At 43.4% G+C, this 27,241-nt stretch overlaps 1 protein-coding gene across 5 annotated transcripts in view; it reads right to left on the bottom strand.

The window, feature by feature from the left end:
* Window positions 1-27,241, bottom strand: part of tiam2a (TIAM Rac1 associated GEF 2a) — a 106,845-nt gene that overhangs the window by 46,976 nt on the left and 32,628 nt on the right. For 3 of the 5 annotated variants that reach the window (XM_051938400.1, XM_051938495.1, XM_022204132.2), the window contains exons 2-3: window positions 4,923-5,019; window positions 2,192-3,367 (exon numbers count right to left, since the gene is read on the bottom strand). In XM_051938400.1, the coding sequence (XP_051794360.1) occupies window positions 2,192-3,361 (1,170 nt within the window). In that variant the 5' untranslated portion in view covers window positions 3,362-3,367; window positions 4,923-5,019. Of the gene's footprint in view, window positions 1-1,609; window positions 1,790-2,191; window positions 3,368-4,922; window positions 5,020-9,598; window positions 9,732-27,241 lie in introns of those variants that run through there. The other 2 variants (XM_051938459.1, XM_022204134.2) reach the window with 2 other exon arrangements.

Raw genomic sequence — 27,241 nt, 5'->3', positions numbered from 1 at the left:
CTTTTAGTCAGCACAGTCCAAATTTATCGTGCCTCTCCCAGTTCGCTTCCAGCTGCTTTTTATTACAAGCAGGTTCTTGGTCTTTGGCATCAGGGTCGCAGTGTGACCTTTAAAGCCGCAAAGTCCAGGTGGAGGGGAACCAGAGCTGGAGGTGCTCCTGATTTTGGTTGACCTGCTGAAAGGAGACCCTTGGAGATATATGGTACTTGGAAGTTTGGCAAAAAAACAGCCTTTGAATGACAGAGGAAATTAGGTCCGAAGGCCAGTTTCAAGCACCTCAATGACTTTAACATAAACTGGTTGCAAGCCCCATCAGTCCGGAGCCTTAGAACAGAACTGAGATTTAGTCGTTTTAAGCATTCGTCTTTAAAATGAAATCCCTGCTTGACACAAATATGTGTAATTGGCAAAACATTTTTCTTTTGTTTTTCAAAGTCTCTTAATGATTTCTGCCATCAAAAAGGCAACCCTATATCAATTTTGGTACTGGATAAGTAAACAAACATTAAACTAGATAAAGGAGTCCTAGGCTGCACTAACACACGGCCATAAATTAGCATGGCGTTATGGCAAGCAGGAGCTTTAGAGAGGGGCATTATTAAAGGAAAGTGAAAGCTGCATAACACTCAAAATGAATACTGCCAGTATACTGGATATTTGTCACCACAGGGCCAGGTAACAGTGTCACGGCAAAGTGTCTCATATATTTCCCTCAAGATTATCTGTCGTTTAAACACAAGGAGAGGCTCACAAATTCCTATACCAGCACAGAAGAAAATGCCTTCTCAATACTCCAATTGTTCCTTTCTATCCTTTGTTTTGCTCTAACACCCAAATGACTGAACACCAATCCCTATTAGCAGATTTATTCTCTGAGGAACGTGAGGGGAGCCCAGAAAATCTGCACACAACAACCAGAACAACCATAAGTCATTCATTAACATTAGAGGAGGGGTGGAGTTAAATCTTCAGCGAGGATTTAGTTTCACTCTGCAGAGCCTCTCAAAGGCTTATAGCTATTCTCTTGGCAGTACCCAAACAGCATTCTTAAAACTTTTACAAGGCAAAGCTAAACGAATTAACACAGAGACAATTGCTTTCGAGCCTCAAAGACAGAAAGGGACACGGGTTCAGGCTCAGTTTAAACAAATGTTTTATGTCAAATTAGAGCTCATAAGAATGTAGCGTTTGTACACCAAAATCACATGGGTCTTGGAAACGTGTGCAGGCAACACGTAGACAAGCTGTGGTTATTTCCAACCTCTCCTCTGGCCCGTGTCTGTACGGTACAAGTACCATTTTACTCCAAGGAAATCATTCATGCAAATATCAGCTCCGTGTCTCACACGCATTTCATTTTCACAATCTCGGTTCAAAAATTCTACCCACATCCCTCAGATACCAGTTAGTTGAAGACATCAAAACCTGTTTTAAACAAACTGAAATTATAATCCATTCAGCTAGATCAACACTCTCACAGCCTACAAGTACGCCTGACTACATACTGACAAAACCGCTAAACACATAAACACATGCGACAAGCACTGAACACTTAATGAATCACAAACGATCAGTATGCAATAATACTTTAACAATACAATCTACCCACCCAGGAAATGTCATCAAGATGTCTGCATGTCAACGCCTGACTTCTCTTCCTCGGAGGTTCATCCATGTCTTGCATTGTATTAAAAGTCACTCCCATCCTTGTTCCATCCTCACAAAAACAACAAGACCCAGCACTGGCTGCCTTACAGATTTCATTTTGTGCCACCCCACTGTGCCCTGTCCTCAGACAGCTGGTGTTGTGGTGCTAAAAGACCAGAGGACGGTGGTTGGTTCCCACTCATGCCAGGACAACTGCTGCGGCTCACGATCAAATAAACCTTGGCAGGCAGGAAGCTGTCTGTGCATGGTTGCTAATGATGTCCTCTCCTGTCTAGGGTTAGTGATGAAGGAGCTACAGAAAACAAGATAGTGGTAAAGTAATGTATGCTAAGACAATGGGGGCTGGCCATGGGAAATACTGTGGCTACCAACATTACATCTATGTGGCCTGTTGTTTTACATACCGTGTAGATGATATCCCTATATGAACCCTGTGAGCAATAAAGTAGTGTATATCATTAAAGACTCCTGAGCACAGAACTAAATCTGTGTAACGCCCAAAACTGATCCTAACCAAACTTACCTGAGACTTCTTCTTCTTGCGGCTGAGGCTGCCTGTCCAGTCACTCAAGCGTCTGATGCGGTTTTTGATGGAGTCTTTCTTGTGGAAGATGAAGTCGAGCCCAGTCTGCTCCTGCTGCTGCTCCTGGTCAGCATACTGGTTCAGGTGTTCGCTAATGGTGTGTGCTTTGGGCCTGCGACAGGGAAGGGTGTATGATGAGTACTGTGGGACCTCTAGGCTTTCCTCCTCTAGAGGAACATCCAAGACCGCTGCAAAGGAGGCTCGGTGTTGCCTCTGGCCTGGAGGAGGCTCCTGTAACTGGGAGGACAAGTCCTTGGCTGTGGGAAAAGTAGCAGCCATTGTGGAGTCCCTGTAAAGGTCTGTGATGGACAAAGGGGGGGACTGTTCTGCAAAGGCATCAAGCTGGTGGGCGGGGGAGTGCACTAAAGTTCTGCTGGTTGGTTGGTCCTGCTCACAGAGCTCTGTGCTGGGCCCCCAGGGGGAGTCATACCAGGAGCCATCAGAGCTCAGAGAACTTCCTTTGCTAGTCCTGGCTGTGGAGGAAGTAGAGGCTGGTGGTGGGCCACTGCGATGGTCATCCTGCCTACTACCACTGGAACCAGGCAAACTGGGAGTGGAGGCAGACTCCAAATTGGGAGAGAACTTGAGAAGCTGGACGGGACCAGAAGCTTCATCCAGTAGAAGGGGATTGCCTGAGGTGTTGGTGAATTCCACCCTGAGAGTGCCATCCTTCTTTATCACCACCCTTGGGCTGCTCTGTTCCTCTAAAACCTCATGCTCGTCACTATGTCCATTTAGCGTGTGTCCATTAAGCTCAGCTCCATATGGATTTTCCTCATAGTCATCTGACATATGTCGCCTTCGTATACCACATCCAGGAGACCGGTGCCAGCGATGCTCACTAGGACTGCCCCTCACGCCCTTGCAGACAAAGTCGCAGTGGCGGGCAGAGTACGGCGGTCGGCTTTTAGGTGGGGACAGACAGCCACGGCCGACACACCTGGCCTTGTACCCTGAGCCTACTGGGGCATTTTTCCACCACGAATGGGGTGAGAGAGCATCATCTTTGGCTGAGCGGAACTTCAGCGCATATGGCTTCTGTTTCCCAGGGAAGACAAAGCTTGTGCCTTTAGGGCCTTGAATGCTGTACTGACTCTCCGAATTTCCCATCTTGCCCTGGAAAATAAATAAAAAAGGGAACCAAACCATAATGTCATTAACATTGTACGGCTGGAAAATCCATGGTACCCATACATATTGCAGTGTAATACATATGACAAGGTATGACATAATGTCATAATGCCTGTTCATTGGAGACATAAAATTAAATGATTACTCATAAGCAAGAAAGGGTACACATAGACTCACACCGTACACACACACACACGTAATCATTTAATTTGCAGTGGCTGTTTCCAGAATAAAACAGCAGCAGGTATAATATCTTCCTTATGCCTTTCAAAGAATACAGTCATAAGTAACTCTATCACATCTGGTCATTAAGGTGAGACGCCCCTTTCATTTTACTACATTCTTCCTTTCTACCTCCAGAAAAGTCAAGTGAGATGAACAGGCTTTAGGCTGTCATGGTTGTTATGTGTGACAATGTTCAGTACAACGAAAAATCACTTCCAGACTTTCCACAACACTCTTACATTAGTGAGGGAGAGCCGTGACCAGACAGACTGTCATTAGAGAGATATACAACAGATCAACTGAAGGGCGCCAGTAAGAGACATTTGCTGTATCTGGTGCCTTCTGTGATGCGATTGCATAACGGGTGCAGGCGAGACCGAACACCTTCAACAGGCTTCAAGGCTTTGAATTAGCATGGCCATAGATTAAGAACTAAAACAAACCTGTTCATGAAATGTGGAATGGAAATAACACCTTTTGAAAAACAGTTTACCAACACACTGTATAAATATGTGAAATCAGTTTAATAATACACGTTTAGCCTTAAATTATGACCAAACAATGGGCTCCTGACTAATTTTATACCGGTTTCAAAGGTGTGTCTGTTATTTAGTTACACCCAGATTTTTCACAGTGAATAAAACATTTTGAGCAATACTATTTAAGCTACTTCCTGTACAGACTGGTAACTTCTTATTGCAATATGTAAATGATTGTTAACAGAATTGAAAGTGTAGTGGATAAATGTTTTGTATAGGAGAACATTCTTTTCAAAAGGATGATCTTGGACTTACAGTTACTCAAATGTAGCTCTTATTTTCCTACATTACAAACAGTGTTAAATGATGTTGTCATATCATTGCTTCGTTTTGCCAGTGCCAGATGCTGAAACCCTACAGAAGCACAACAGAAATTTCTGCAATTTACAGGTATCCCGCTAAACGTCCAACAGACTATTGGCAGAGACTACAATTTACCAAAGTCAATATCTCATATGCATCTTAGGTGGTACTGCATTGTTGTGTACAGAGAAGCTTCTAGTTCCGCTTAATTTAGGCAGAGCTAAGTGAGACTAGGTCTGAAGCTCAGACAGCGGTGTCACCAAAATTTGTTTGAAGAGTAAACTAAGGTTTTAATGTCTGGTTTATCAAAGTGCAACCCATGAAAATGCTTAGTTGCACACATTGGCACAAACATTAACAGTTTTATGCAATGGGAAAAAGAGAACTGACATGATTTTCATTGCAGGGTTGAATATAATTAAGCATAATTACACTGACAGCTCAGATTTGAAGGCCACAGTTCTTTGACTCACCTCTCCAAAAGTCTCTTCTCAGATTGGAGCGTCTATGTGCACGGTTCTGTCCACCTCATTTCTCAGAATAAACTCACTCCTTTGTCGTCTGGCTCATCTGAAAGACACAGGGAGAAGTGGACTTAGTCTCTTTCCATGCCACTGTAATTTACTTCATGAAATGAGTTCCGTGTTTGATAACAGGTGTGCCAGTTGAAGAGTAGATCTAATCCCCAGATTTGGCAGAGGATAGTACTGGGTAGGCGACACCGCTTGTTTCTCACTGGGATGAACAAATCAGTGCAATACTGAAACACAACTATGATTCCCCAACTATGTGAGATCGTCTCATTTTAGACATTATTTGGATTTTTTGTTACTATTGGCAGGTTTGCAAAAAAATTATAAAAACAATGCCTCTGAACAATTACTCTGAACATCCATGCAAAGACTCAAACAAGTCCAATAAAGTTCACTCCAACTTGAGAACCCAGTAGTGTCACAAGTACATCAGCCAAGCTCTGTACTGTATAAAGCAGCACAGTAGTGTAGTGCCACCCTGGCAAAATCTACCTCTCTCCAATCAGCTGTCCAAACCAAACATTTGTTGCATTTTTCCACCTCCCCGCAAGTAAATGATGTCGTCTTTGATCACAGTTGGGAAAGTTTTTGAAAGCCGGCTGCAGTTTACCCGTCTGTTTATTTTTAAACCTTGGAATCCTAGCTCGCTCCTTTTTTTCCACTTGTCATCGCCAAATTTGTCCAGGGGCAGGATCCAAGGAGAGAAGAGCATTCTTTGCGGAGGCACGAGGCGTCTTGTAGCAATCTTGAAGCAGCGTGACTCTGTCTTGTGTGTGTAATACAACCCGACTACACGCATGTACCTCTCACTCCAGAGAAGGCTCCTTTCAAATAGTGTGAACTCCGCTAAGCCTTGCCGCACACATACAGCATGTGTAAGGTTACAGTGTAGACAACCCACTGCCAAAAGCCCTAACCTTCTGGATTAAGTGATCTGCAGCATTAAGAGTTTATCTTCTGCTGCTTGGATGCACCTTGACTGAGAGGTGAGATTAAATAGTGTTGGCAGAGTAAATGGACTCCTGTTCAAGGGTGTGTTTCATACATGATCTTAAGAAGGAAATTCCAGGGGTTTTGGACATTTAAAGGGTAAAGCACACAAGGTTCAAAGTCCTAAAGTTCAAGGACAAGGCAAAGAGTCAGACTATTACAAACAACGAACACGACATGGAGCCACGCAAGGAAATTCTGCTGTTCATCTGCAACTGTTTAGAATAAGTGTGAAAAACTAGCACTTGAAAGTACAGTGGAAACTTGGCTAGAGACACGCAGGCCTGGTAATGAACTTGAACCATCACTCTGAGCTGATCAGGGGATTATCTAAACACTTGCCTTACTCGTCATGAGTTAAAGAGAGAAGACGTTGAATACAGGCAGCAGTGATACTAAGAGAAACAGTCTAGGCACTATAATCCTGAACCCACCTATGTAAGGAGCTTTTTTCCAGTAATGCACCAATTACTTCCAGCCTTGTCGCACTAGTTGACATGGTCCATCTGAATCCTGGACAAAGACAAGCCAGTAGTGTTTATGCATACATGGTCAACTGCACTTGAATGGCCAGCCCTAAACATTTCAGTCCCCTTCATTAACCTAGAAAACCAGTGGGAAAACTGGTATATTTTCTTACTCAACTCCCCTTTTTCCCCTTTATATTCCACACAAAAAACCTCCACTATGCATACACCACCTAACCCTCGATATTTGTTGACATTACCAGTTTTCGAAGACAGCAGAAGAATATTTTGTCTTGCATCCAGAAGCTAGAGAGTCAAGTTAAAATGATTAAAACATGAATAGAGCAACTAAACAATGCTCTTTCTGGAGTGAAGACTGAGAAAGCAGCTGCCAACAACACCAGCAGTCAACATAAAGCCGGTTGTCGAACTTGTCACAGTGACTGCTTTCTTTTAGCACTACTACTTGTGCTTTTCTTGCAAAGTTTATTCAGGCAGAGCAGGACTACGAGTATGAAAGGCTCAAAGGCGTGCCAACACACAAACCCAAAGACACACACGTTTGCCTTCTGCTGTGAGTTGAACTGGAGTATTGTGCGACTGTTTGGAGAGAACAACAAGACAAGTCTTCCTTTTAGCTGCAAACCACTGCGCCTAGTCTTGAACTCTCCCTCCCTCTTCCCCTTCACTCCTCTGTTCTCGTCAAAAGGCTTCCTACAGGCCATCTGCTCAGGGGCAAGGGGACCACTGCCACCCCATCGCTCCTCGGCACACCCCATGACCTGGCATTCTTCTCGAGCTGCCCCTGGGCGACTCCTGCGTAAGCTCCATGTTTAGTCTGACACTGTCTGTTTTAGGACTGGAATAACGGTGAGGAATCGGCCACACCTCGGTATGGTATAAACACAATAGGTACATGAAGTGTTAAGGAAGTCTTTCCTTCATGAGGACCACCATGCATTTGTTGAACAGGAGCTACAACTTCTTTCACAAACTCACATATGTACACGCACAGTCTGGAGGCTGTATTTGGGATTCGGACCCTCATGTCCTTGAATCTTGAGAAACAAAGCAGAAGGAACAAACTATTGACACAGCAGTGTGAAACACAGGACAGTTCCCAAGAGAACCAAGCCTCACAGTAATATCATGATGCTTGCTAGTGCTGTATTTCTTTTGTAACCAACTTAAGCCATAAAATCTTAGGAACGGAAATATTGCTTGACTTTTTCAGTGGTTTCCCAAATGAGTAGATTCGGTATAGCAATTGTGGTAAAAGTACAGGCAAACTGTGTGTCACTTTACTCAGTTAGCACGTGCTGCTGGTGGAAAAAATCATAAATCAGCAATGGATTCGTCCATGTCATCTCAAATAAACATTTTCTCTGTTCAGTGCTCATTTCAAGTGTATGTATGGGAACATTCAGTAAGTCTAAATCAGAAGAAAGCCGAGAAGGAACTTGTAGCAACTTTACCGGTATAATGACAATATATAGAACTGTACACACTCCAGTTTGTAGGACCACACTTTTCAATGAATGACTCCACATCCGTATATTGACGTGTCCGAAAATTAAAGAACTGAAACCCTTGTTTGCCTTACATCAATGTCTACTGAAGTTATATGCCTCAAAAGTTTGGGAAATGTTGACAAAAGACTGCGTTTTTAGTAAGATATATGAATACATCTATGTCTGGACATTTGCGGGCACTTTCTGGGTTGCCAATCCCATCTTCAGTAGAAACTGCACTTTTTTCCATTTTTAAGGGGCAATAATTAAAATTTGGTCTCTGGTGGAGCCATTAGGTCATTTGGATCTGCCGAAAATAATTCTGTGTTCTCACTAGATTTTATGGCTGCGGAAGTTATATTTCAGGAGATATTAAAATTTCAGATGACTTCCCAGAAAATATGTTGGGGTTTATAGAGAGAAACTACAAAAATCTCAGGTCGAAAAACATATGAAATTCTCAAAATTTCAGCAAAGATGTTTCACAGAATTTAGTTGTGGGTCCCAAACTCCTAACAGAATCTGAGACAGTGCAGCAACATATTTCTTTAATTCTGTCTGAATTGACACAGACTGACCCCAACTGAAATGACAAGTAACCCACAAGGTTTCAGTTTTTTGAATTATTATGCTGTGAACCAGGAGCTATGAGGTCATTTGTTATTGGTAGTGACTGTTAACACAATCACATTGCCTTCCTCCTGTCAAACCACTGCCCGTGGGACTTGTCTCTTATCACTTTCCTCTGGCGCTGCAACAACTGAGCTCTTAAAGAAGTAGAGCGCCTAAAGCCTGAAGTCACAGCTTCAATTCAAACTCATGCAAAACAAGTTCTTTTAAGACAAAAACAGGAAGAAGACGAGAATATGGTGCTACTGGAGCCAAAGACCAGGCTATCTCCTGCTGAGTTTTTGTCATATGAAGCAGATTTAAAGTATCCTGCGGTTGTTTGCTTATGAGGAGAAATGTCTATCTATGAATCACTCGCTGAAAGCCCATATTACTATGTGGTGGATCCAGCCAAAGCCACCAAACATCCATCAAAGTGCTTGTTAAGTGTCTCTCGGACTTTTCATTATACATTTAGAAGCTCTGTGCCTGGCTCTCGACCAAAAACTGCATGGCAGCCTCCTGAAAGATTTATACACGTATGCCACTGCTATTCCAGAGTGATGCCAAGAAAATGAAAATGTTTCCAAACGGATTCAAACAATGCGGCCTCAACAAGCAGGCATGCAGCAACTTCAACACGAGATACAAAGCTTAGGCAGGGCGGCAAGCGTGTAAAACTCAGTTATTCTCATGAGTCAGGCGTGAATGCTAACAAAACTGAAACACACTGGCAGAAGTGATAAAGACTGAGAGTGGTAAAGGTCATTTTGTTGTATCTTTGTTTACAAGGCGACATGCTGAAGTTTATACAGTGAAGACCACACACTGGAGATAAAAAATTGAAGCTTCTATCCAGCAGATACAGGTGGGAACTAAACAGCACTCACACATTCAAACACACAACTTAAAAAGCACCTGTGGGTCCAGACAATGGGAAACACAATGCAACCTGTTCACCCCAGCCTCCTCTTAATCCAGTAAACAGGAGAAACAAAGGCAGAGAAAGATAAAACACAGAGTCCAAAACATGCCTTACCTCGGTGGCCCGGCTTTAATCTAAAAGCTCTTTGAAGAGCTCGCAAAGGAGAAATCTAGCTGGTGTTCTCTGATCTCAAAGTGGATTCTCCCTGCGAAGGCTTGTTGAGTCTTAAAGCAACACACACACACACACACACACACACACACACACTGCATCTGACTCACAGACACACTGGAGGACACGTGGAAACTCCCTCCTGGCTTTGGAGGGAGCAGGAGCAGCGAATCACAATCCTCCCAGGGTAACCCTTGGTAACGGAGCGCCAAGAGGAAAAGCCAAAGAGCAGAGAGGAAAAAGTGAAAAGTTCTCAACAGAAGAGCTCTCTCAGAAGGAGAAGCAAGGATGTTTTATAGCTCTCATCCATTTACAGTCTCCCACTGCAAAAAAAAAAAAAAAAAAAGCTCCACTACTCAACGGTGTTGTTTTTCCTATATCCAGCTTTTCCGTTGGCTGGGAGAAGGATGCGGGGCTCATTGCAGCCAAGGCGGTTTTCCACAGCCGTTTGAGGCGATTGGCCGAGACAAGCTGGCGTGTAATGGCTGCAGCCTGCCTGGGAGGCAGCGGGGAGGACGCAATGACTGGAACTCTTGTCTGACCCTAAATACCACAATGACCCCAGGAGGAGAGCAGGGAGGCAGGCAGCTACTGTGGAGGCAGACACAGAGAGTGTGTGTGGACGGGTGTGAATGCATGAGTGAGTGTAAGAGAAAAAGTCCAGTGAGGGAGGTCTGGTGTGAAAAAGAACAGGAGACACAGTGCCTAAGCTGTTTGTAAGTTTCTGTGGGCCAAATGTGCATCACAATTAGAGGAGGGGTTAATTAAAGCGCAAGGCAATGAAGCAAACCTCTTTACTGGAATTAGGTTTTCTCAAAGTGTTGTGACTAAGCTTTATCCCAGCGGAGACGAGCTTGAGACCGCCGTCGGTCTAAAAACACACGCATGCCTCCATTTGTCTATGGTTCACATAACTGTGGTCGCGCAGTCAAACTGGACCCATTCAGAAAGCCACACCAGAACAGAACACGGCACCAGAACCAGATGCCTCGTGCCAGACTCTTCCATAAGCTGCAGTTGTTTATTTCAGAGTAGAATATTGCTGGTATTCAGGGACATATCACACCGCACCAACAAATGGAAAACATGACAGTGTATAGTCTATATGACCAGAATCTCTCAAATGAGTTCTCTAGAAAGTCATTTTCTCCTGAATAGCTATTCAGAGTCATGTCCGTGCCACGCTGTATGAGCAGCTGTGGAATAGCCCTTCCATCAGCCTGCTGCTTGACATAGAGACATCAGCGCCGGGACACAATATCGGCAGCGTTCAACGGGGCTAAACAATATTGTTAACAACACAATAGTCCTCGTGGACGAGTCTGAGCGCCTCTCAAAGCCCTTTGTCCAGGAAGCTAAAAGGTTGGTCAACAACACACTCAGAGTGACGGAGAGGCCTGAAAAGAGTGAGGCGCTGAGGAAGAAAGAGAATTCAAGGAGGGCCGGTGTGATGCATATTCATACAGAGCAGGTGCTGGGTTTAATTCCGCCCGGCCAAATGGTCTGACTCCTAATTATGATCAATTAAGGCTCCAATAAACTCTGCTCTCCAAAGCCAGACCAAATCCCTCTAGGTCCAAACTCTGCACGACTCACTCATTCATGCACACATTGTGCATTCACATCTTCTACTTCTGAATTTATGCCCAAGTTGATAGTAGAAACTGAAGGTCACACTGCCCTACACAGCGACATAATTCAAGAAAATACTGACGGGTCATACTTGTGCCCAGATGCGCACCTTACCCAGAAGCAGAACTGTAATGAAATACAAGCAAAAATATAAGCAAAGAGTGTATCTAACAGGATTTCACATGGAGGAGATCAGGAGTTCTGCTGGTGTGTGTGTGTGTGGTGACACAGGGTTCGAGGACTTTATCAGCACAGCTCTGGGATGATGCCTTGTAACACCGGGGATCCCATCTGATACTGAGCTCCAGATAGCCCCCAATGGCCTTTTAGTCACACGGCTCAACGATAACAGCCTGACAGAATTATCCATATCACTCACACACGTTCTCCTACAATTTTGTAGCACAACTACAACAAATAAACTAACCTCTGTTTAGTTCAGTGCATTGCAGACATGCACTCTGATGGCATTTGAACCAGTGAGCCTGATCTAAAAACATTTCTGTATCGCATCTAAACTGCATGCAGTCATATTAACAGAAGGACGTGTATAATGGATGTACTTTGAGTTCTTCAAAATGCTTTCTGTAAGTTTTTTTTTTCATATTTCAACACCAATATTGGCCCAAAAACATCACAGAGAGCCCAAAAGACACCATTTGCTGCCAAAACATCTATTACAAATCTAAATGTCCATAAAAATGACCCTTTACTGCAAAGAAGACTGACATTAACAGGTCAGATTAATCCAGGTTTCTGGGTTGTGACGAGAAATTATTAATAAAATCCATTGGTTATTTGAACATTTTGATCAGCTGTTAGTTTAGACTGAGTCCTCATGTCTTTAATATTATGCATTATAAAGTACATCACATGATTTACTGCCCAATCTTGCATGAATGACAAATATCGCACACATTGAGGCTCCCTTCATCACTCATGAGTTCATCTGAGGCTGTAACAGTGATGAATGAACGACAGAACGACAACATACTGTTGAAACCTGCTGCGTCATGTATCCCATGTCTGAAAAAGGCTTTTTAAAAGACAGTTTTAATATCACAAAAAGTGCAATTACATACTGTCTTTCTTGTCACTCAATCCAAGCAGTATATGACAATAATTCCTAATTATGTTCTAAATCTATTATTAATCATGACAGAGATGAGCACCAGAAAGTGGACACATTAAAGAATGAATGGATAAATAATTTTAAAATACAATGAATACACATGGGGCTGCTCAGTGGCGTAGTGGTTAGCACTTTCGCCTTGCAGCAAGAAGATCCCTGGTTTGAATCCCGGGGTGGGCCTGGGATCTTTCTGCATGGAGTTTGCATGTTCTCCCTGAGCATGCGTGGGTTTTCTCCGGGTACTCCGGCTTCCTCCCACAGTCCAAAAATATGCTGAGGTTAATTGAGTACTCTAAATTGTCCGTAGGTGTGAATGTGAGTGTGAGTGTTCGTCTGTGTATGTAGCCCTGCGACGGACTGGCGACCTGTCCTGGGTGTCCCCTGCCTTCGCCCGAGTCAGCTGGGATAGGCTCCAGCTCCCCCCGCGACCCTAATGAGGATAAAGCGGTGTATAGAGGATGGATGGATGAATACACATATGAATGCTGAACGCTCCATCACCCTCACGTAAACATTTTAAAATTAATATCACTGACCTTTGTAAGTAACATTTATCTTCCTGAACCTCAAGCAGTTTCTGCACATATTTTCCTCCTGTCACGGTTTTACTGTCTGTGGGCTCATTTTTCACCGCAATAAAAAGTCCAGCACCTCTACAGAAACAGCACAACCATGGCTAGAAGCAGAGAACATTTTTAACATGGATTTTGTAAAATATGATGGTTACCATGTCATAAATCACATCGAAGTAAGCTGAAATTCTTTGAGTATTTATTTCACAGAAATGAGAAAAAAATGAAACCTGAACAACAGGGGGGAAAAAATGGATCTACATAGTAGATATTTCACTACTTACATTGTGACAACCTTTTACAACCATTTTTGTCACGTGACTGTTCAGCAATCAGTAAGGATTGTTCAGTTGTGCCAAGCAGCATGTAGTTTTTTGTTTTTAACATGATCTGGTGCAAATGGTTTATTTTTGGTGAATTTTAAAATAAGGTACATAGAATAAGTGATCTTGAAAAAAAAATCATCATTTTAACTACAGATTGGATTCATTTTCCAAGACACACGTCAAATATTATTACTTAGAGGACCATTGTAAAGTTGAAACTGACATTTTTTTCTGTTTCTACAGTTTCTAGTCCTGACAAAGGGTATTATATCTTTTTGTTTTAAAAAAGAAAACATGCCTTTTAAACCCGCCTGCAGGTTTGGGGGTTAAGAGGATTAAGACTATAATGTATTTGTAGGAATTTCTGTGATATCACTGCTTTCTAAGACCCACCGATGCTGCTTTCACATCTCAGAACTTGCTATACATAATACATTATGCATATTTCTCATTGTTCTTTTTAAGAGATAAATCACAAAATCAACTCTGCAAACTTAGCGACAACACAGCACTTTATCTGTTTGTAGTAACTCAGGCATCCAATCCATTTATGTGCTGCAGTGGACGCCTTAACTTTCCATGTAAATGATTCTCTTCATGCAAAATACATTAATTACGTCATATTTAATCTTAGATTGATTAGTTGCAATAATCCATCTTGGATGAAAAGTTCACTCTGGTGGAGCGAGGCTCATGGGGGCGAGTTGACGGATGGGAGGGAGGAAGGAGAGTCGGGGGAGAGTCTGGGGGAGAAATATGAGTTTTCAGTTAGCATGCTAATATTTCTTGTCTCTCTCATAAACGGCATGACGGAGCCCTTCTCGTGGCTGGAGGCCGTTTACGGTTTGATGCCATTGATCATCCTGCTCACTGGGGACTGCAGTCTGCGGCAGTTTGTGAAAAAATATCCACTGGGAGGAAATAAATAGATCTTAATTGCTCGTTTTAGAGGCGATTAGTACACTGTCTCACCTAAAAGCATGGATTTAAAATATCAAGCGTCTGGAAATGCACATTTTAATTAGAGGGCTGGAGGAAGTGTGTGGAGGGGGTGTAGACTGATGGAATTTACTTAAGCTGGGATGCTTTAAGTCAGGGTGAAAGGTCGAGTCTTTTGTTTGGTGCTGGGTTCCACCCTCAGACCAACTCCATTTGTTTTACAGTTCAACTACTGGGGTTTCTCATATGTTTGTTCCAAACAAAACATCTCTACATAGAAAAATCCTGCCACAAAGAATGTCCTTATGTATAAAAAAGAATACATGACAAAGAGAAAAGTAAAATATTAAAGATGGATCTCTCATGTTCTGTCATTCAAATCATCCAAAGGTTATCCCTCCCACCATCCATCCTCTATTTCTGCTCATCTCTCTGTTCCAAACTGTGAAGTCTCTATTTTCTGCCAGCCTCCCTTGCTGTCAGCTCAACTCTTTTTCCACAGATTGCTGCTTCTGTCACACAAGGCAGCCCAGACACAGAGTTTAACTTTAAATTAGCCGGGATATGTGGCTGCATGCAGGATCTCTGCGAACAAAAGCAGGATGATGCGTGCGAAAGGACAACACAGAAAAGGATCCCTCTCCTCTGACAGCGTTACAGCAAAAATCTAAATTGAAAAATGTTGTATAGACATCCTCTGAGGCTTTGTTTACTGACTCAGGTCATCCTCAAGGGGGTGTCAGTGTCCATCTGCTGCGTGATCATGTGTGTATATATTCACGTGCATTTGAAAATGTGCATGTTTTCAACAGCGGATTGAGGAACGGGTTAACATCTCTCACAGTAAAAGCCGGTGCGTGCGTGATATCTCGCAAACAGCTGGAAGACTGCAGGTGCAAATCAGCTTTCCATCAGCTTCTCTGCTAATTAAGCAGCTTAATGGACAGAGGAAGGTCATTTTGAGGGTTAAATCTGCAAAGGAAAGACACACAGACGCACACAGCATGTACCTGAACTTCTTCCAGAGCTGCAGTATTTGGATTTTTTGGTCCAATCAGTGTTCTTACAATGGATTTTTTAGACCAATCAGGATTGCACTAATGCACACCTCAACATCTGTGCTGCAGCAGAATACTTCAGCCAAGCTGTCAGTCACTTATGGTCCACTCAAAGCAGTGCAAGCTGTGAGAGCATCCTGTCTTTAGGTTATAGAGAGCGCTATAGAGAAAATGCCTGGAGGTAATGGAACAGGTAATAGAATTGATGACAGGCGACGCATACGAAACACATGGAGTCTGTAGTAGCCACAGGGTGTGATAAGAGACTCGAGGCTCTTGGGAAAACAAGCACACGCCCAGGAAGACGGGGAAAAGCACGACAGCTTCCTCGTTCAAAGGGAAAGGAGAGATATCTAATTATCTCCCTGCTGATAAGAGATAGCAGAAGAAAAGTGCCTTTGAGCTGGAGAAAAGGAAGAACAACGACATTAGTTGCTAACCTTCAGGAAGGGCAGCTTGAATCTAAAGTACCATCAATAAAGACTAAACCTTTTCCAACAACTTTATAGCAAGGTTCGCAGTGACTTTGTATATTTTGCTCATCTGAGTGCGAACCCCTGCATAATACATCTGCATTACAGCCATTCACACACCGCATTATCTCCATGGGAATTGACTGTGGCTGTCCTTTGTGCACTGCGGGATAATCTGTCACCCGCTACATGGTGTGAGCTCTCGTGATTAATACCATCAGCTCAGGACTTACTCATTCATTATCATAGCAATAGTGTACCGCGGCATTCACAGGAGACACACTCCTGCCTCCCGAAGGTGATCCATCAGAGATCATTGACCACTACAGTGCAAAATCAGTCACACTGAGGCAGCAGAGAGAGGTCACGCTGAATCGCCGGAGGTTTCGGGGGGGAAACAACGATGTACTGGGGATTTGGGAGCAGGTAGACGCGCGGCGCATGTATGGTAATCGATGTGCTCGTACAGGAAGCAGGAGTCACACATACACATTGAATCTCACAGTCGCGCACACGCAGCATCAATCATCAGCCACAACGGGAAGGAAAAGGGCTATTGAAGGGAGGAGAAATCGATTCATCTGCGATTTCAAGAGGACAAAGTGAATCGCTCAAAGTGTCCAAGAGGTGAAGCAGAATGATAAAAGCGGCGGCCTCAAATCAAAATGACACACGGCTGGTGAATACAGATCTATGTGGGGTAGTAGGGCAAACAACCAAGTCTGGCCTCGTCCCAGCAGACACACACACACACACACACACCTACTAAGCTGGCACATGCAGCTGCACGGGAGGGCCAAACAGTCTGCATCCAGATGCTCTGTGCGTATACGTATGTGTGAGTGTGTGTGTGTGGCTCATAGTCCCATCCATCACTGCCACAGCTATGCATTAATCCCTCTCTGCATTCTTGAGGAGCTCTGACGCCAGAGGGAGTTTGCCCTTGTGGCCTCCACCACCCTGGGCGCAGAGCAGGAGCGGCCCACGGAGCCAGCTTTAGCTCACTGCAGGGATGAAAACTTTATTCAAAAATCAGCTGGTGCTATGCAAGCTGACGGATCACCGACACGAGTCGAGCTTTTAAAGCCAGAGGATGGGTTAATGGAAATCAAATTTCATCTCCCTATGCCAAGCCGAGCCATATGTTCACAGTAAACTAGCACTCCAATTGGCAGCATCTCGCCTTTTATGGTCTATTAGGAGCCAAAGTGTAGATACCAATCAGGCCAAACTGAGCATGAATCACTAAGCTGATCGAATTATTGAGCATTTTAACCATACAGGATTGAAGACCCTCTGAATGGTAACACAAGAAAGAAAGTGACTTTACTTGTGATAAATTGGTGAGAAATTCAAAATCAGGCAACGACCGGGTCAAAGTAATTGTTGGAGCTGGCTCAGCACTCTCACCATGGCTCATACATCACAGTCACGTCTGCCGAGGCCTTAAATTGTGACAAACTGACAGGCAAAAGCCAACATGATGCTTTAAGTCCATTAGAGTTGGTTCAGCTAGTCTAGGCCTGTCTGGTTGGTTTGCTCATTGTGGTCAAGGTTAACACAGATAACAAAGGAGCCGGTGCTCAGTGAGGCATTAGGGGCCATTACCTGAAGCAATTAATGTCCTTATTAAAGCCTTCCTTCTTTTTCCACACTGGCAGATGTGAAACATTGCTGCCGTTAAGTGCTCGGAATGGACGTTATCTGGTGAAAATGCTAATTGTCAGCAAATGCGGCGGCTTTTTTATTCAAGTCCAAGTTCGGATGACAGAATTCGGCAAAAATCTACTTTTTATGTCTCTTCATCCACCGGCACTGATCTGTTTTGCCGTGTTTCAAATCCCCGGCACTTAAAGAAATGCCTGAAACAAGTGAAACTCGGCTACAAACAAGTAGGATTATCCCTCCTCGCTGGAATGGAGGATTAACTTGTTTGAACTAAGTTTCGGGACTGCATTGCTTATGGGGACTGACCTTTTTTTGCAGTGTCAAGTCCAGGGCGCATCAGAAATGCATTAGACAACGCAGGGAGGCAATTTCTTTGTGTTTAAAATGAAAATTAATGGGATGATTCAGCAGAGGGGCTTTAGTATTCTCGTCACACTGTCGAGCCTGTGTGAGACAAGCATATATCCTAGTCTCTAGCCGGGCTGAGTGGAGGCGACTGGCCGGCTGTAGATGCTACGATAAAGTGGTGGAGTTGTCAGCGTCAGGTCGTGGACCTACATCAGAGCCCTGTAAACACAGGACCACAGCCTGGGCAGCTAAATAAACCATCCATCAGGTGAAATCAGCTCTGTTTAGATGTGTCTTGCTGTACCTAGAGCCTACATGCAAGCATGTTTATGCACATTCAACATATAAATGTCTGCTCATGCAGCCTTTTAATAAGGACTTGCACTGCAGATTTGGTAAACACAGTTCTGAGCTCACAGGCAGAGAAAGCTCATGTAAATCTGCACATAAAGCAACCAGCTTCTGACGTTAGGCCGCTCACAGCTCCCCGCTTAAGAGCATAAATAACTGCTATTCTCAGTCGAGCTGGCTGCTGATCAAAGGTGGGTCAATTCCACCCGCTATAAACAAGTTTTGAATAAAGCTTTGTGCAATTTCACTTTCACTGGAGAGCAGAAACATTATTGCTCCTGTTATCATTAACCACAACTCCTTGTTTGATTGCGAGCTTCCAGCCCAGCCAGCCAGAATCTACAGTATCTGTTACTGTCCGTGGCACAGCTAAGAGGAGGGAAATCTGAGCTAGACTGTCTGCTCAGCATCCTGAAAGCAGCGATGATGGGTGAGACAGCTGGTGAGGAGCCAAACACACACACATCACCAGAGCTGGAGGTCTGGGATTACTCTGTGCGTGCAACAGGCTTTTAAATATCTGCAAACGACGTACAGCCAAGCAAGTTTGTGCACACATGAGCTTCATGTACACAGACCAAACTAGGTGTTTTTATTTGTAAAGATTTAAGTGTTATTTGATTAAAACTAATCCTCTTTATACATCTGACTGCAGATCTGGAGTAATCTCCACAGACGTCACTTCACGACAGCAGCCAATAAACACCCACACCTGGGTGAATAATTGTTATTGTGGTGAATACTGGAGGGTGTTTGGGCAGGAGGTGGGGGGATTAAGGCCATACCGGACGCCTCCCGCAGCGACAAACAGGCCTAACACCTGTGCTGTGCGTGCTTTTGTGGACGCCACTTTGCATGTCTTTTAAAGTAAATGGAGTCGGCGTACAATCCATGACCTAGTTTCTGTCTGAAAACTGTGTCATAGGCTACCATGCAAAACATCTGAGTATATAGTACGCTGCGGTAATGCACATGGGAGTGAAACCGATTTTCACATCTTGTCTGGAGTTCTGTAAACCTCCCCCTGAAGGAGACCAAAGAGCAAAGATAACATTTCACTGCTGAGTTATCACAAGAAATTAGCCAGAAGCAGCTTTTCACCTGTAATCCACAGCAGGTGCTCGACAAAGCACTTAAGCGGCGACTGTGTTTATCTACTGAAGTCAAATACATAAATGCGGCAACAAAGACTGACCTGTGCAACCAGTTTCACTAGTCACGCGGACGCAGAGGCACGTGAGCTAATACGATTGCTGCCCAGAAGTCACAGACAAATCTCTGCAAAACAAACTCCTTTGTACCATCCCATAAAGCCTTCTCATCGAGGAATGTGACCCATAAAAGGCTGACGGTACAGAAACAAGCCAGCGCGGGCACCTGATGGCACCTCATCTGAGGGCATGGCAAGACTGGGCTAAGCGCTAGCAGCTGTGCCACATGTGGGCCGCTTTTGTGGACATGATTAAATTAAGGCCTCTGCCAAACTCATTATTATCCCATCCATATAGGGAGGCTAAAGAATGTCAATGAGGATCACGCTCATTATGCAGTCGTCATGCATGGTGCCCAGAAAGAAACAAGTACTTTCACACGACTGCGCGCAGTAAATCAACGGCGCGTTCGGGACAGCCGGCTTTCTTTTCAGACTTTGAAGAATTATAGTCCGGTGCTTAATTTTTATCCAGTAAAATAAATTCCTCGACTAATTGAAACACCGCTCAGAGGCAGATGTGACAGCCCGGTGGTGTCCCACAGGACGGGCCGGAGGAATCGACAGGCAGATGCTCCGACCGGCAGAGGTCACAAAAGGTCAAGCTGTTCCATTAGGAGAGGACAAGGGTGGCATTTATTCACAGGCTTCTCCTCCTGAGCAGGGGGTGGGCTTAGAGGGAATGGAGATGGATACTTAACCCTTGAGGCAAGCGGCTGACTACAAACCATCCACTGTTTCTCTCATTACTGGTGGAGATACAGCAACTGTTCCACCCACACCCACTGAGAGGAGGGAAAAAAAGGGGAGAAACTTGAAAAGGAAGTTGCTGGAGAAAGCCATAAACTCGTAGATGTTCCTACTCTTGAGTGATTTGGGGAAAGCGAGGCCATATCAGGGCTTTTCCTGGCTCAGGAAGAGCCTTCAGGGGATGACATATAAAGCAGTAAGCATGATTGGTCCACATGCAGTAAAGGCATCGAGCCTGTGTTACCTCATTATATAGAAATTTTTGCATTTTCTCATCATTTCTGACCATTTGAATGACAAAAATGTATATTATACTCAAGTAAGTGTAGCCTCAATCAACAAGTTTGTTTAAAAAAAATCTACATTTTTATATTTAGTTCTTATCATTTTGGTGCTTGCTGAATCAAACCTCTTTGGTGGCCGTCAGACAAATTCCTCTATGTGAGAAAAACCCCACATGCAACAGCAAACAATAGGGAATGGGGTGTTCTGACAACCCTCACTGCCAAGACTGTCACACTGCGGGCCACTTTAACCAGCAATAATGACCACAAGAGGCACACAGTGGCTGAAAAAATCTAACCTGATCCGACATGTCTGTAGACTCGGTGAAGCTGTTTTGTCTCACGCTACGTTAAAGCGTCTCCGGTGTACGCAGCATCGAGAAGACGATATGACAGTTTTTCAACATTTTTCATGCTATGCGCAAATGTATGTCGGCCTATGACTCCTGTGGTGAGCCAGAGTTTATTGCACAGCTTGCCAAAAGTGCCCAGACATTAAACCTGATGATATAGATGCTGGTAAAAGATCGGAAAGAATGAGTGAGGTCTTCCAGCTTGTTAAAATGCTTCCTGGCTTAGAAGAAAAAAGCCTGTGGCATTGTATGATAGCATAATTAGCAAAAAGCAGCAGGCATGTCTGGGACCAAACGCTTAGAGACACACACACACATCATCATTTCAGAAAAGCTGCCCACTGACTAATGGTCTGCTTTGTTTCAAGCCACACTTAAGGGCCAATTATATGTGCAAGACAATGAAAAACAAAAATGTGTTAATCTGGTTTCCACTTATTAAATCAAAATCCCATCAGCTACAAATGAACATATGAATCAGAGTAAAAGGAAAGAAATGATGCATGACCCTAATAATACAACATGACTGCATAAGTGCAGCTTTCCCTCAGCCGCTTGAACTGTAACGATCATCTTAACTGTCAGGAAAACCCAGTTCCTGGCGTTTCTCGGCATTGTTATTATTAGCTTAAGCCCGGGCATGCCAGCACGGACCTATGCGCTGTAAAATATCATTATTACTACAAAAAAAAGGCAACCGCAAGTTTCCAGTGAGGGCGATTTCTCCACGCGAGCAGACCACAGGGCTTGCCGCTGGAGACAAAACCGCTCGCTCGCGCACACAAAATTACTACTGAGGGGCAGGACGAGCGCCTAAAGAGACATGAATGGTTTTGAAAATAACTTCAACAGCACATCACAGTTATTAAAGTCATTCTTTAACAGTCAGAGTCTCTGCCAGGCAGAAACAGACGCTTGGACCGAGGAAATTGGCAATCGCTGACGAAAACTGTCATGCTGTATAAAAGCCTGAGCAGAGACACCTGAGGCAAAAACGTGAAATTAAGCTTTCTAGCAGTCACTGGTATTGACAGAGAAGAAGAATTGCAATAACCCAGACACCAAAGTGTATCCGCTGCATGTCAGTGGGTTGAGTGACACAACATCAGCCACCTATTAGTCACCAGTCAGGGCGTGCTCCTCGGATCACTAACCTCATGAGACTGTGAATAAATGATTTCACCCTGCAAAGAGGAATGATTTATAATGAATGACATCACCGCTGTACGCATTCACTTTACACCAGGCGCTGTCATATTCGCCTTGCACATCGCTGAGTATATAAAAGGGTGTTTGCTGGATGTAGAAAAATGATGCATCTCGAAAAGAGGTGTTTTTCTCCTTTGATATGCTAGAGGAAGGATTCCTACCATGAAAGCAGGTGAGACAGAGATCAAAACTCTCCAACAGGGAGATCACACACAGCTACTACATCAACACGGGTGAAGAAGGCTTTGACAGAGTAACGCAGAGTCAGACTTGTTATAATTCAGCTAAAAAGAATGCATGCAAAAAAGCTGCCACGCAACACGTGCGCCTCATTGGCCTCAGAGCCTTCAGCAGAGGTTTTTTTCTTTATATATATACACACACACACACACACACAGAATTTGTACACCACTTGTAGCTATGAGTCAGTTGTTCCCCTTTAACCACACAGAGACAGTCTAAACTGTAGACACTGCACGCTCACACATCCTCCATGTCCAGGGAGATCCATCTGGAAAAGCCAACAATAGTCCTGTCGAGTACGTCAAACCGCCAGGGATGTTTGGGTATTCGTGTGAGGTGACCCATACCAGCTACCGTTGAAGGTATGGCATGAAGTCTCAAAGCTAAGACTTAGATAAAGGTGGGGTCAGTGTGCAGAAAAGCTCACTAAGTTTAACCAAAGGACAAGTCATGACCGTTTGAAAGCGGCTTCAACTTTGCAGTGTTCAAACAATCTAGACTACGGCTGAAAAATGTACAAAAATGATCTAACTGCAACTTTTTACGGATATTTTGATATTAAACTGGATAAATCAATAAATGAAAACAATTATGAGATTTACACTGTGGTCTATATTAAATAAGGATGTTCTCTCAGGTCTGTAAAATAATCTTTGTAAGAAAAGACGAAGTTTGCTATTAAGAATTATGTTCATTGTTGATTAATCTTGATTATTTTCTGAAAAATCAATTAGTTGCTTGGTCTGCTAATGTCAGAAAATTGTGAAACACAAATATTCAGTTAACAGTCTTAGAGGGAAAAAACAGAAAACACTCAGTGTTAAGAAGTCGGATTCAGAGAATGCAGACTTTTTTGCTTATAATATTGATCAAAATAATTGATTATCAAAATAGGAGTCACATAATTTAATATAGACCACAACTGACACATTTTTAAAATCTTTTTTAATCTAAGCTCCACAATGCTTCATTTATAGATGTATTTTGTGCCATATTTCATCTTTATCAATGTGATTTAGATACTGCACTTTGCCATATTGCAATTTTGATAATTTTTAAAACAAATCGTCTACCCTAGTTTATGTGCAATGAGTGTACACTAGGAGTAATATTTACCCATTTGAAGAAATAGTCTCATATTTCACCTTTTTGCAAGGAGACAAATAAGGAGATTGACACACCACATATCTGTCAGCTGCATACAGGACTGGGCCATCAGACTGTTAGCTTAGCTTAACATAAAGATCTGAACCACGTCATATCTTTTTCTGAAATCTATCAAAAACAGATAAAAGCCAAAGCATATTTCCTAAAAAGTTCAAACCATTTCTTTAAACTGATGCTGTGTTGCTGAGCCCCACTCTATCTGATAACCTCCCTTGGATTAAAGTGTGGACCGAGGAACTGGGAGCAGATCAGTCAGAGTCTATATACCTAGCAGTTCACTTTCTTAGCTCCAGCACCTTTAATAACATTAGGATTGAGCAGCAGACACATTAGGAGACAGTGTGTCCAATGACACTTGAATGTCAAATACCATTAATAGCCTCTGCTATCCCCTGCACTGACACATGTGTCTCCTACAGACAGGTTCACAGATTAGTTACATCGAGTTTCTGGAAGTGGCGAGATTTAATAATCATCTGACATGTCTGTGAACCCACTTGAGCCAGACTGCTAAAACTTTCAAAAAGCAGCATTTATGAGAGAGCCTGATGGCATCTGCTGTGGTACCATCTGAGGAGGGAGATGTATTAATATTGCACAAGTTGCAACAAGCTGAGCAGCAACCTGCACTCTGTGTAATCTGCTTGACTTGGCTTCAACCCATAGAGGAACCGGCCACCGATAATACTGACCTTGATTTTATATAAATGCTGTGTCCTTTTGCATGCTTGACGATGGCGAGTGTATTAGAAAGGCATGATTTGTTTTAGTTTCTCAGGGAAGAAATCCCATGTGATAAGGCTTGAAGGTGCACAAGTTGGAAAAATTGCTCATCTGCTAGTGTTTCCCATCTAAACTAGTCTGTGCAGGGTTTTCTAGATAGTCCAGATGGGCCTTTGCACCTGCGACCATCAACTGTGTTAACCTGCCCCAGCAGTGGCCTGTGCAGCCAGGGTGCTATGGTGAGCTGGGCAGGCGGTGAGTAAGTAAGTCCCCCTGGGCCAGAGAGAGACTGAGCCCTGGGTTAAACAGCTCTTACGTAACAGCCAAGCAGAGATCATGTCTTGGCACCAGCAGAGCACAGAGAAGTGGAGCTGGAAGTTTCTGGGCGACGAGGGGAAACCCAAGTCAACTATATTGAGAAATGGAGAAAGGCTCGTCATTCTTTGGGCATCCAGATTGTGCAGTTAAACAAGCAAGCCCACCCACAGGCCCTGCAACTATGTCCTGGTCGATACAGCGCTTGGCTTCCCTTTCACTGTGGATGTGACGCATAGTTTACTCCATTTTGCTGCAATTTCACACAGGCTGCAACAACTGGTCAGACTGATAAAATGTCCTTACAACTTCTGTTTCTGTGCTCTTATCTTGACATGCGTTACAATGAGGTCCTTCACTCTCATGCCCTTTTCCTCCCAACAGCTGAGGCCTGTAAGCCAAATAAGCCTTGACGATGATATAGCCCCAGGAAACAGGTTATTTAGATACACTTACCTAGTTGGAGAAAAAGGATTTTCAAGGAAGCTTTAATTGAGCGTGTTCACTGAGTGGATGCCAAGATTGCCGGTGACCTAAAGCAATCAGGACTCTGTCTATGTTTACGCTGGCCGGACGCCAAATGACTGAACCAACATGACAAAGGCAGGAGACGGAGAAGTGGAGAAAAGAGCTTATCTTGCTCAGAGATCAAACCATCGACTGTTGAAGCTGGGAGGGAGCTGGACAGGGAGAGGAGTGCTAATGAGCCTTAAAATGTTCCTCAACATAACACGAATGCAGCGGCTGCCAAAGGCCCTCCAAAGCACTTCACGTCTGTCACAAAGCCCAGGAAACTGTGCAGATAAGGACACGGCATGCTCTACGCAGTTCAGTGGAGCAAGCTACTGAGCAAGCAAACGAGGGGAAACAACATTAATATCATGTAAGACTGCAGAGCTACAGCAATTTTATGTTATGATGACTGATATGTGGTTGTTGAAGGTAAGACTGTGATGGATGGACTGCTGGATACAGCTGGGTCCATGAGTGGTCAGTGATTGATTTCTATGCATCTCAACATTCTTTCTCATCTACTCAGAATAACTTTGTAGTACTAAGATTTGTGATTGACCAGCTTCTAGAAAAACCGCATTGCAATGGGATACTGATGAGGCTACAGTGACGTAGAATTGTGTCCTCTAAATTACTCATAAAAAGTTAATCAATCATTTACAGACTGGGATCAGAGACAGAAGCAGAATCTACCAGCCAGCTTCTGGCGTTGTACAAAGAAATCCGAGGAGGTACACACGTGGACAAAATTGTTGGTACCCCTCAGTTAAAGAAGGAAAAACCCACAATTCTCACTGAAATCACTTGAAACTCACAAAAGTAACAATAAATAAAAATTTATTGAAAATTAAATAATCAAAATCAGCCATCACTTTTGAATTGTTGATTAACATAATTATTTAAAAAAACAAACTAATGAAATAGGGCTGGACAAAAATGATGGTACCCATAACTTAATATTTTGTTGCACAACCTTTTGAGGCAATCACTGCAATTAAACGATTTCTGTATTTGTCAATGAGCGTTCTGCAGCTGTCAACAGGTATTTTGGCCCACTCCTCATGAGCAAACAGCTCCAGTTGTCTCAGGTTTGATGGGTGTCTTCTCCAAATGGCATGTTTCAGCTCCTTCCACATATGTTCAATGGGATTCAGATCTGGGCTCATAGAAGGCCACTTTAGAATAGTCCAACGCTTTTCTCTCAGCCATTCTTGGGTGTTTTTGGCTGTGTGTTTTGGATGGTTGTCCTGTTGGAAGACCCATGACCTGCGACTGAGACCAAGCTTTCTGACACTAGGCAGCACATTTCTCTCCAGAATGCCTTGATAGTCTTCAGATTTCATCGTACCTTGCACACTTTCAAGACACCCTGTGTCAGATGCAGCAAAGCAGCCCCAAAACATTACTGAGCCTCCTCCATGTTTCACCGTAGGGACAGTGTTCTTTTCTTCGTATGCTTGGTTTTTGAGTCTATGAACATAGAGTTGATGTGCCTTACCAAAAAGCTCCAGTTTGGTCTCATCTGTCCAAAGGACATTCTCCCAGAAGCTTTGTGGCTTGTCAACATGCATTTTTGCAAATTCCAGTCTGGCTTTTTTATGAGTTTTTTTCAGCAGTGGTGTCCTCCTTGGTCGTCTCCCATGAAGTCCACTTTGGCTCAAACAACGACGAATGGTGCGATCTGACACTGATGTACCTTGGCCTTGGAGTTCACCTTTAATTTCTTTGGAGGTTGCTCTGGGCTCTTTGGATACAATTCCAACGATCCGTCTCTTCAATTTGTCATCAATTTTCCTCTTGCGGCCACGTCTAGGGAGGTTGGCTACTGTCCCGTGGGTCTTGAACTTCTGAATAATATGAGCCACTGTTGTCACAGGAACTTCAAGCTGTTTAGAGATGGTCTTATAGCCTTTACCTTTAAGATGTTTGTCTATAATTTTTTTTCGGATGTCCTGGGACAATTCTCTCCTTCGCTTTCTGTTGTCCATGTTCAGTGTGGTACACACCTTTTCACCAAACAGCAGGGTGACTACTTGTCTCCCTTTAAATAGGCAGACTGACTGATTATGAGTTTGGAAACACCTGTGATGTCAATTAAATGACACACCTGAGTTAATCATGTCACTCTGGTCAAATAGTTTTCAATCTTTTATAGAGGTACCATCATTTTTGTCCAGGCCTGTTTCATTAGTTTGTTGTTTTTAAATAATTATGTTAATCAACAATTCAAAAGTAATGGCTGTTTTTGATTATTTAATTTTCAATAAATTTTTATTTATTGTTACTTTTGTGAGTTTCAAGTGATTTCAGTGAGAATTGT

This window comes from Acanthochromis polyacanthus, chromosome 1 (assembly GCF_021347895.1).
Source record: "Acanthochromis polyacanthus isolate Apoly-LR-REF ecotype Palm Island chromosome 1, KAUST_Apoly_ChrSc, whole genome shotgun sequence".
Lineage (NCBI taxonomy): Eukaryota > Metazoa > Chordata > Actinopteri > Pomacentridae > Acanthochromis > Acanthochromis polyacanthus.
This window is presented reverse-complemented; position numbering and strand designations above follow the sequence as displayed.